General features: G+C 42.4%; 1 protein-coding gene across 4 annotated transcripts in view; it reads right to left on the reverse strand.

Annotated features, from left to right (window-relative positions):
- Positions 1-12,396, reverse strand: part of BRD8 (bromodomain containing 8) — a 52,153-nt gene that overhangs the window by 20,505 nt on the left and 19,252 nt on the right. For all 4 annotated transcript variants that reach the window (XM_072146281.1, XM_072146283.1, XM_072146282.1 and 1 more), the window contains one exon: positions 7,661-7,891. In XM_072146281.1, the coding sequence (XP_072002382.1) occupies positions 7,661-7,891 (231 nt within the window). The remainder of the gene's footprint in view (positions 1-7,660; positions 7,892-12,396) is intronic.

Consider the following 12,396-nt stretch of genomic DNA (forward strand, 5'->3'; position numbering starts at 1 on the left):
AAGAGACCGGGTGCTGCATTTCACTGGAAGCACATATGCGATTAGGCTAAGGTTTTTTTTTTAACTATAGCGGCAATTTGAAGACAGATTGCTAATATAAATCAGGTGCAGCCCAAGAAAACTTGATTGCGCCAGACTTTGCAGGGAGTATGTCTGAGGGTGGTGGCACACGTGGCGTTTTGAACCCGTTTTTGGGCCGTTTTTAAGTAGTCCGTTAAAAAACGTATGGGTTTTTGAAAACACTGTTTTTGACCGTTTTTCTCAATTATCTTAATTAAGATAATTGTAAAACAGACAAAAACTGTCAAAAGACCGATGCGTTTTCAAAAAATGCATGCTTTTTTAAACGGAGTGCTTAAAACGGCCCAAAAACAGGTTCAAAACGCCACGTGTGCAACCACCCTGAGGGCGCGTTCACACGTTCCGCTAGCGCCGCGTTCATAACGCGACGCTAGCGCACAGGGGGCGGAGTTTGGGGCGATCGCATATGCGATCGGGTTATTAATCGCATGTGTTTCCCGGGAAACGCATATGCAATCGGCCCGAGCCCCGCCCACTGTGCGCTAGCGTCGCGTTATGAACGCGACGATAGCGGAACGTGTGAACGCGCCCACGGGGTGCTGCCATGCGTAGCCTTCTTGGATTGTTTTAAAGCAGGCGTTTTCGGTCCGTTTACCATGCGTTTGGCTGCTTTGAACCTGTTTATATTCATTTCTAGAAGCGTAGGCAGCTGTGAAACAGATTAAAAACAGCCAAACGCATGGTAAGCATACAAAAACGTATCAGTTTAAAAACGGTCCAAGAAAGCGACACATGGCAGCACTCAGTCTAAAGAAAAATCCATGAATGCGCCACAATAATATGCAAAAAAAAATAAAAAACAATAGCCACAAAAGTGATAAATCAACCACAATATATATATATGTATATATATATATATATTTTATAAATATATATTTATGCAGATAACATTTCTGGTGCACCAGGGGAGTGGCTTGTGTAACTATTTTTTTTTTTTTAAATCTCCTGGAGAACTATAGCTCACGAGAAGTAAGGCCTCATGCACACGAATGTGTGTGGGGACGATATTTAGCTGTACAGTTTGAGGCTGGATATAATGGTGCAGTGATACAGTGTGTGCTCACCACACTATGACTGTGCACAAAACAATATAGGACATGACCTATATTTTGCCGTGGTACTGCGCTGTCCGGTCTCTAGTCTATGGAGAGTGGAGGGGTGTCATCCTCTCTTATGCCCGCAGCTGTATGCTGCATACATTTGCAAGGAGCCTTAGAAAGAAGAAAACAGATTCACCAACAGGCAAGGCCCTGCCTAAAAATAAAAAGGAGAATTATTCTCACCGTTAATTCGGTTTCCATTAGTCCACCATGACGGCCCCAACTGGAGGATGACCCTTGACCTCTGTAGGGACAGGAAGCAGAGAGGTTAAATACCCCACCCCGGCATCCGTACACCAGTAGCTACCAAATACCTACACCGGCCTTGGATGCAACCCATTTATTGTATGTTATCAATGCACACATAACAAATAGGCAATTTTAACTTTTTCAAATTACAGGGTGGGAAATATATATGGTCCGTCATGGTGGACTAATGGAAACCGAATTAACGGTGAGAATAATTCTCCTTTTCCATAGCGTCCCCCATGACGGCCCCAACTGGAGATGTACCAGATAAATAATTAGGGTGGGACAACAGCTTGTAAGACCTTCCTTCCGAAGGACTGGTCTCTAGCACTTTGAACATCTAGCCTATAGTGTTTGGCAAAAGTTAGGTGAGTAGACCAGGTAGCTGCTCTACATATGTCCTCTAATGAGGCGCCCCGTTTTTCCGCCCAGGAGGCTGCCACTCCTCGGGTCGAGTGGGCCCTAATAGTCCCTGAAATGTCCAGGTTGTTGGCATCATAAGCTTCTTTGATGACTGTCCTTATCCACCTGGCGATGGATGCCTTTGAAGCTTTTCTGCCCTTGCACTTTCCTTTAAATTGTAGGAGAATGTTGTTGTCTTTTCTCGAGGATTTGGTAACTTCGAGATAATGTAGAAGGTATCTTCTGACATCTAGCGTATGCCACTCCTGTTCTTTGGGATGTTTTGGATTCTGACAGAAGGAAGGCAGAATAATCTCTTGGTTACGATGAAAAGATGAGGCTACTTTGGGAGTAAAGGCTTTATCTAACATTAGTACAATCTTATCTTCACATATTTTAAGATATGGTTCTTTAATAGACAAACTTTGGATCTCACCCAAACGCCTAGCTGTTGTTATGGCTATGAGAAAGGTGAGTTTTAGTGTTAATTCTCTAAGCTTGACCGACTCTAGAGGTTCAAACGGTATTTTTGTGAGATAATCCAGTACTAATGAAAGATCCCAATTGGGGATATTCTGTTTTTAATGAGGTCTTAGTCTAGCCGTAGCTTTGACAAACCTTTGGATCCATCTATTTTCGGCTAATGGGGTGTCGAAAAAGGCACTGAGGGCTGAAATTTGGACTTTTAAGGAATTCGTCTTAAGGCCCTTGTCAAACCATGCTTGCAAGAAGTCGAGCACCTGTGAGACATTAGGGGACATTTGGTTAGGAGGAGTCCTGCCACAAAAAGACACAAATCTTCCCCATATCCTGGCATAGATTTTGTGGGTAACTGGTTTGCGGCTCGCTTTGAGTGTGGAAATTACCTTGTTTGATAGTCCCCTGGATATCAGCAATCGCCTTTCAGGATCCAAGCCGAGAGCCAGAGAGCCTGTGGATCTGGATGGTAAACTGGACCCTGGAACAGAAGGTTGTTTAGAGGTTCCAGCATGACAGGTTCTTCCAATGCCATCTTCCCTAACCACGGAAACCAGTTCCTCTTTGGCCACCAGGGAACAATGAGTATAACCTTTGCTTGGTCTTCTCTGATCTTCTGAATCACTCTCGCTATGAGAGGTATAGGAGGAAATGCGTACATTAGAGGTCCGCTCCAGGACTGGCTGAAGGCATCCCTTTGGCAAACCGGAGTATTTGGATCCAGAGAGAAGAAATTAGGAACTTTTGTATTTTTGCTGGTGGCAAAAAGATCTGTCACTGGTTGTCCCCATTTTTGTAAGAGACTTGAAAAGATGTTCTCGTTTAGACACCACTCGTTGTGGTCTATCGTCTGACGACTGAGAAAGTCCGCTATTTGATTCATTTCTCCCTTTAGATGGGTGGCTGAAAGAGAGCGGATGTTGGTTTCTGCCCAGATGAATATCTTGTCTGAAAGACTGAGGAGATCGGGGTTCCTGGTACCCCCCTGATGACGGAGATAAGCCACCGTGGTGGTGTTGTCTGAATAAACTCTTACATGTTTTCCCCTCAGGCTTTGAGCACTTGCTCTTAAAGTCTCTAGTACAGCTCTCAGTTCTCGGAAGTTCGAGGAACGGGATCTGGTCGAGGACGGCTAAAGACCTTGAACGGGAAGGCCTGCTATGTCCGCTCCCCATCCTGACTGACTTGCGTCCGTCCGGATATTTATCACTGGCCAGGGATGCCATGATATTCCTCTTCCCAGGTTGGAAGTATTTATCCACCACTCCAGGGATTGCTTGACCCCTTCCGGAATTTGGATCTTTTGATTTAGATGTTGGGGATCTTTGTCCCAGGAGGCCAATATCCAACTTTGAAGGACTCTGGTGTGACTCTGGCTCCACTGTACACTCTGTATGGAAGATGTCATAAGGCCCAGTATCCTCATGGCTTCCCTTATCGTGCAATGACTTCTTTTTTGAAACATTATAACATGTTGCATTAGTCTCGTTGCTTTCTCTGGTGGTAAGAAGGACATCTGCTGGATCGAATCTAATAACGTTCCTAGAAACACAACCTCTGTACTTGGGTTTAGTTTGGACTTTTCCAGGTTTATTATCCATCCTAACTGATGTAGGATCCTCATTGTGAAATCTCGGTGGTGTATAAGCTCTTGTTTCGAACCGGCCACCAGTAACAGATCGTCCAGGTAGGGGATGACTAGAATCCCTTTCCGCCTCAAGAAAGCTATCACCTCGATCATGATCTTTGTGAATGTCCTGGGGGCCGAAGAAATCCCAAAAGGCAGCGCCTTGTACTGATAGTGGACCTCTTCTCCCCAAGGTGATCGCACTGCGAATCTGAGGAATTTTTGAGATTTTTGATGTATTGGCACATGGTAATACGCGTCTCTCAGATCTATCGTACACATAGACGCTCCTGGTTGGATCAGAACGGCTGCCGAGCTCACTGTTTCCATCTTGAACTTCCGATATCGTATGTACCTGTTCAGATTCTTCAGGTTGCATATCATCCTGAAAGAGCCATTCGGTTTTTTTATCAAGAAGAGGGGAGAGTAGTGTCCTTCTTTTAACTGTGTCTGAGGTACCGGGATGATGACATCCAACTGAATGAGTTTTTGTATCTCTGACCACAGTGAGTTTGAGAGGTTTTCTGAGGGCTGCTCTGTCAAAACAAATTTTCTGGGGGGAAGAGAGGTTAGTTCTAGATGGTAACCTTCCTGAAGAATACTTAGTATCCAGGGATTTGATGTTATCTGAGTCCACTGGAAGTGGAACTGCAATAGTCTTCCCCCCACCCTGGCGTCATTGTTTTCTAAACGCTGGGGCCGAGTTGCTGGCACTGAGAAGGAAGCCCCTTCCTCTCCCTCCTTTAGGGTAGCTCCACCTGCCCTGTTTGCCTTTCCCTCTAAAGGGCTGTTTTCTGTCCTTAGAGTCTCGAAAGGGCTGCTTTCTTTGGTTACTTCTGGATTCCGGAAACCCTTTCTTCCTGTCCGCCGCTTTTTCCAAAAGCGTGTCAAGTTCAGAACCGAATAGGTATTCCCCTTCAAATGGAATACCACATAATTTTGACTTCGATCTGAAATCACCAGTCCACTGGCGAAGCCAAAGTGATCTTCTAACTGAATTTGATAGTGCCCCTTCCTTGGCACTTATTCTAACTCCTTCCGCTGAGGCATCTGCGATGAAGGCGGTGGCTGCTCTCAACGTTGAAAATGTACTCAATAGCATCTCCCTAGGAGTACCATCTCTAACATGACCTTCCAGTTCGGTAATCCAATGAAAGAGAGTCCGTGCCATGGATGTTGTGGCAATATTTGATTTTAGATTCAACATGGCACACTCCCATGTCTTCTTTAGAAGGCTGTCCGCCTTTCTATCCAGGGGATCTCTTAACTGGATTGCATCCTCAAACGGGAGGTCCGTCTTCTTGGTCATTTTTGTGACCTGGATGTCTACTTTAGGGGTAGCGTTCCAAATTTTGGCTTCTGTTTCATCAAAGGACAGACGATTTTTAAATTCTCTAGATATGGAGATTTTGTTCTCCGGTTCTCTCCATTCTTCTAGTATTAGTTCCTTAAGAGTGTCATTTATGGGAAACACTCGCCTCTTCTTAACTTTAAGAAGTCCGAACAATTCATCCTGAATAGATTTGGTCTCTTCTATTTCCTCAATTTTGAGGGTATCCCTCATAGCTTTTAGTAAGGGTTCCAGATCTTCGGATGCTAACAAATATCTCGACTCCATTTTACTTGCTGAATTTGAGGGACCTGGCTCCATATCCATAGACTCCTTGGTCCCCTCTGAGTCTGATGTATAATCCGACATGGATTCTATAACTCTTTGTTTTTTATGTGGAGGCTCCTGAGGTATGAAAGCTGTTATGGATGATGCTATAGATGTTTTAACTTCTTCCCTGATAAAACTACGCATTTCATCCACAAATGAGGTTCTCTCTTCTCTGAGTAGATTATCTACGCAGGTTTTACAGACCGGCTTTTTATAGTCCGTAGGGAGTTTCTCTAAGCACATATTACACTTTTTGGAAGTGGTTTTCTTTGTGCCGGACTGATCTTTAGCTCTCCCTTTATCCTTCTCCTTTTCCCTGGGCTCCTGCCAAGGAGAAGGAGAGGTAATTAGTCCTTAACCGACACCTCATGTGATAATATAGGGACATGTGGGTGACCCACCACCCTATCCCCAATTGACCCTACTTACAGGGTTCAAGGATATGAGGTCCAGACTCGAAGCCTCCATGCCACGTGTCTCCATATTCCCAATTGTGGGACCACTGATATCAGCAAGCCTAAACATTTATAGAAATGTGAGATAGACTGTGACATTTAACCAAGTGGAATATAACAAGGGAGTACCTGAGGTATCTTGAGGGTTACACAGCACAAGCCCCTAAGAAAGATATACACGTCTATATAGACCTGAATTGTATATAACACATATGACACAAATGAGGCAACCATACAGCATGTTAACCGACCTTGTTGGCTGGAAAATGCTCAGAATAGCGTCCGATTTTAGCGACTACTCTCGTCAGGACCAGAGTGCGACTATTAGACCTCAGATCAACGTGAATACCTGCTTTTTCAAGCTTACCGCTCCACGCTCCTGCTTCCGGGTCGCGCCATCGTGACGTCACATCCGGTCCCGTCATTTCCGGCGGAAGTCGTCACCAGAGTCGGACGGCGGCCGGCCCACGTGACTTCCGCGATGTCCTTAGCTGCGCAGAGCCGCGGGCAGAGCCGGAGAAGAAGGCATCTCTGTCTTGTGGCAGAGGAAAGGACCGAAGTCCGATCGAGGCCGAGACTGCCTTAGGGTAAGGGACGATTCCCTGCGCCACACTGGTCCCCCCTCACCGTCCCAACTACTGGGGATGAGGAGAGACTTCTCTCTACTCCCTGCCCTGTGTAGGGTCAGGAAGCCACTGGGGTACGGATGCCGGGGTGGGGTATTTAACCTCTCTGCTTCCTGTCTCTACAGAGGTCAAGGGTCATCCTCCAGTTGGGGCCGTCATGGGGGACGCTATGGAAAACTGCATTTTCTCAAAAATGACAGATCATGTAAGAACAGAAAATGTACGTCCGTAAGGCTGTCCTATACAATGTTCTTTTGAAGATAACAAGCTGTAGACTCCCTTCAAATAAATTAACAAACTATATTTGTGCAGCTATTTTTTTTAGATATTTTTCTGAGAACCAAAGGTAAATGTCTGAACATTCAAACTCTACAGGAGGAAACAGACATTTGTTAATGGGGTTCTCAATTCTTTACAATCCTTTTGGGATAAAAGATCCCCTAATAATTATGTTTATCTGAGGAAGCTCACTGTTAAGACCCCCAGCAACCAGCTAGATATATCCTTGAAAGAAAGATGCTCTTGGCAGCAGCTCTTAGGCCCCTTACGTAGCGCTTTTCCATAGAAACGCCGATGCGATCGGGCCGAGGTGGGCGTGACTTTGTCTGCGTTTGCAAGAGCAGACAAAGCTCTACGTGTGGCGCCAGCCTTACACACTAGCAAGTGTGATACTTCCAACGAGCATAACAATTACGTAGTGTGCTGGCTGGAACGTGCGGCCCAAACGCTAACAACCAGAACTGAACTGACATGCTGAGGTCCGTTGCGGTTACTCAGTGTCCAGACCAGACATTCCAGCCAACACATGAGGCAAGCCTTAGTTATGGCCAGTGGATTGAATTACTAAATAAAGGCGCTAATAATGACCAAACAATGTATTTGAATATGGGTTATACATAAAATGAACAAAGCAACCGTAGTATACAAAGACCATGATGTGTTTTCTCTTGAACAGCCCACAACAGATTAAATGTATTTTTTACCTGTGGACAGACGGCAGCAGATTCATTGATAACAAGCGCTATGTCTGAAGATAATTCAGTGTCTGTGGTCTCGTGTTCAGTCGTTCCAAAGGCAGGTTGACTTTGTTCTTCCACATTATTTTCTAGATTGCTTACTGAGCCTCCTCCATCACTATCATCGCTAAAGTCCTCCAAGAAAGAGTGTTCAGGACACCTCAAGTCATCTGCACTAGTGAACCCGCGATTACCAACCTGCAATAGGCACAAGAATAATAAGTGTAAATGTAATCTGGAAAATATTCAGAAAAGTACAGTTTACTATATATATATATATATATATATATTCTACATAGATTACATTTAATCAAATGCTTATTTGCTCGAGCCACTTTTTTGTTTCTTGAAGGCTATGGACATGCACAAAATGTCCATACAAAGGTCTCCAGTTGGATAGGAGATGACGAGATCATAAGCACATGGCTGTTCTTATCACAGTGAGGCAGACTTACTAATAACTAAGATACAACAGATATCTGATACACATACTATACACCATATTTATTGTTCTAGACACTTTTGTTTCTCACTAGACAAGAGCTTTGGCTATACAGGAAAGGAAGTGGCTTGGGAAGCAAGAAAATTGTTGTGCACAGAAAGGCAAGCCAGTCTAAAAGGTGATGCCAACAAAGATAAAAATGGTCCAAATATGATACTGATTTATTATCCAGCATGCGCCACTGTGATATGTTTAGTGCGTCTAGTTCTAAGTTGTTTAAAGAAAACCGACATCTATTAAATGACGCAAAAAGATGGGGTCTTGGAGGTGACAAATGGACGTCTTCAAATTTTACACAGTATTAACAAATCTCTGCCTAATGGGGAGGCCACATAGCATTTTCTACCAACTAGTTGATGGCTTACCTTACAAAAAACTAATTTTGCAAACAAATGTGAATTTTAAAATATTCCATCAGGTATCTACCTGATAAGGTAGATCCGATGGTAGATGTCTATAGTATCCCTGTGTAATCTTTTAAGCTGGCAGAAGAAGAAAAAAATCTTATTTTTATGCAAATGATCAGCGGAGGATGCTGGGGCATGGGAGCAAAAGCTACTCCACACCTCAGTAGCCACTGCCGATCCCACCTACCAGCACATACTTGAGCTCTTTCCTTTCGTTCCACTTTCTGGTCCAGAAGCCGAAGACCCGCACATGCGCTCTGCACAAATAGTCTATGTAAAGAGCACGCACATAGCAACGCTCCCTTTGGCCAAGAAGCCAGTGGTTCTGCATAGATGCAGAACCCTGGCTTTGGGAACAGAGAGCGGAACGAAAGGATGCTGTGTGCCGAGTATGCGCTAGTAGGCAGGATTAGCAGAGGCTAATCTGCCAATCATTTGCATAAATATAAGAAAAGCTTTTTCTCTGCTTCTGCCAACCTACTATCGGATCTACCTTATTAGATAGATCCCTTAATGGTAGGTCTCCTTTAAGTTATTTCCCCTTTCCATTAAATATTTACAGATTGCCAAAAGGCAAAGACCTATTAGGTCAACACTATTCATATAATAATAATCTTTATTTATATAACAACATCGTATTCCGTAGCATATGAAATGTAACTTATATTTAAGGAAATCTATCACTTGAATAAGTAAAAAAACACAGACACTTCTCTTCATCCCGATCCCGGCAGTGGTCTTTCCTAATCATGACATGCCGCAATCACATGAAAAAAAAGAGAATTATAAAAAAGTGCGTGGACAAGATGTCCGGCGCTCCGGGCTGCTAATTATTCACAACTCTCGCACCTCCCTCTCCCACGCTCATCCCAACATGGGAGAGGGAGGTGATGTCACACAGGAGCCATGAATAATTAGCGCCCAAGGCTGCTTTTTATACGTCTCTTATTTTGGGTGTCAAGATGAGAAAAGACCGCTGCCGGGATCGGGATGAAGAGGAGTGTATGTAATTATGTGTAGCTATTTATTTATTTTTTTTACATTTTTTTTTAGTGGTAGATTTTCTTTAATAAATCACTATTAAAAGTTGTCTATGTAACAAGTATCTTACTTAACACAAAAAGCAGTTTAAAGTAAAAAATCTCAACAAGATTACTGCTGCCTTCTAGTATAAAATTTTTCACGACAGTGAACAAAATCCTAGCCTACTGGACTCTGGCATACAAGCCATGAAAAAGTTGCAATTCCTGGCACATGGCAAGGAATTACACGTTTTTCCCCCCTATGCCACCATCACACCAAGTACGGAGAGGGACATGTTATTGTTTGGGTTATGGGTCCGATACTCGCTCATCCCCACTAACAATAACTGAAGGAAATAAGACTCAACAGACTCAACTAAAAACCCCAAAAAAAGAACAAGACTGTCAAAAGATGTGCATTTTTTTTGGCATATTTGATGCATTTCAGATGAACTTATTAGGCAAACAAAGAAACTAGAGTCACAAAGCTATCACCCTTTATTTACAGAATACATGCTAAAAGACTGTGTTATTCTTAACACTGTAACATTCCTCATTACTGTATCACAGGAGTGTCAGGATATATCTCCTTGTATAGGTTTCCCCACTTCCTTAGTTTTCCTCTCTCCCTAAACTGGTCACAAAGAGCAGTTAAGGAATAAGAAATAAAACTGAATCCTTGATCTATCCAGTAAGTTCCGATGGTTGCTCAATCTTATTTATTGCGTTTAATAAAAAATACAATTTGCAGTATATCAAACAAATGAAATGTAACATCTAAATTCAAGGCTTCTGTGGCATCTATGTATGGTGTTCATTAAACATCCTCTACGCTGATATATAAAAAGTGTTTCTTTTCTTTTTTCCCCCGAAGTTATCATCTGTGATGTCAAAGGGATCGAATTTTAAGTGTGGATCGCTTTCTCCATATGATCTGCCACATGTGGCATAGATGATAGGTTGACAAAAATTGAAGTACGGATTTTCCTCTTGCATTTGTTCTGGATAACATTCTGGCCAACAATGACATATTATACATTGCCCATGCGGAATGAATTCATGTACATAAAATGCAGAGGGCTTCTGAAGGTTGAAGCTGGTGTATTGTGGAGCTACACAATACACATTTATCCTGAAGCTTTGGTTGCCTGCTCTCTTCTGCATTTCTCTTACTATATTACTTACTACATCATCAAAATGTGATTAGCAAATTCCTGCTCCTTGGCATAACATGAATTCCAAAGACAGACAGTTCAATAATGGTATTGAGATTGGTGATGTTTGAGCAGATTTAGAAAAATAATCAGCATTGGTCTTCAGCTTTATGTTATGTTACCATGCGGTACAGTTAGTCCAAAAATCCGGAGGCCACGTCTGCTAAAGGTTCCAAACACAGGAGCTTATATTCTCGTGTGACAAGACAAGTCCAATGCTAAAGAGTTGTCTCTTCTCATTAAGAATATCATCACATCATATATAGATTACATCACATACACCCACATTTCCTAAGTAAGGCTGCTTGCGCTGCAATTGCCTTTCCACTAAACGCGTTTTCAGAAATGCGCACAACATGTTAAAGTTACAATCGGCAATAGAAAGCTTTACATAAAAATAAACTGTATTAAAATCTGTATATTAAAGGGGAGATTATCCTGTTTAATTTGACACCAGATTTGTGTTTCTAGATACCAGCAGTCCTGAAGGTTTATACATTTAAAAAAATAAATAAAATAAACAATTTGCTTGAAAAAAAAAAAATTGTTTCTCCATCTTTTGACACAAATAACTTTTTCATACTTTGGTGTGCTGTGTAAAACAAATTTTTGCGAGATGAGCTGAGGTTTTTCTTTCTTCCATTTTGAGGACTGGGCGACCTTTTCATCGCTTTATATAACAAATGTTTATTTGATGTAAAAGTGCCGTTTTGGACATTTGGGCGCTATTTTCCATTATGGAGTTCACTGCTGGGAATAACCCCTTATATTTTGATAGATTAGGCATTTTAGGACACGGCGATACCTGAGTGAAGTTGGCCCCCCCCACCTTGTTCAAATCAAACAAAATTGGTGTCTAACGTTTGTGCTGGTTTGTGCAGCAGAAATTTTCGTTTTTAAGATATAAATGAAAGTTTCCAGAGGTCAACCAGCCCCCCCCACATTGCCCAAATCAAACCGGTGCCGAACAATTCTGCTACGTTTGTGCTGCTCAAATTTTTGTTTGTGCTGCTTTTGTTTTGCATAAATAACAAAAAAAATTAAAAGGTCAAAAGTTCAACTAGCCTCCCCACATTAACCGAATCGAACGAAACTGGTGTCAAACGTTAGTGCTACGTTTGTGCTGATTTGTGCAGCTATCATTTTTAAGGTATGTTCAGGTGTTTACATAGGTTAAAGGTGTTTAGGATGAACTGGTAAAAAAAAAAAAACAAACCTAGTGACACTTCCCTGGTTTGATCACCAGGGGGAGCTAGCAAACACATTGTACTTTGGAAGAAATGAACTCTGATGACATCTGGAAATAAGTATGAATATATTAAAAATGATAGCAGCACAAATGAAAATTTTTGCTGCACAAACATAGCACTAACGTTTGACACCAGTTTTGTTCGATTCGGATAATGTGGGGGGGCTGCTTGAACTTTTGACCTTTAATTTTTTGTTCATATATTCAAAACAAAAGCAGCACAGACAAAAATTTGAGAGCACAAATGTAGCAGAATTGATTGGCACCAGCTTTGTATGGTTTGGGCAATGTGGGTGGGGCTGGTTGACC

The sequence above is a fragment of the Engystomops pustulosus genome, chromosome 4 (genome assembly GCF_040894005.1).
Source record: "Engystomops pustulosus chromosome 4, aEngPut4.maternal, whole genome shotgun sequence".
NCBI classification, from domain to species: Eukaryota; Metazoa; Chordata; class Amphibia; order Anura; family Leptodactylidae; genus Engystomops; species Engystomops pustulosus.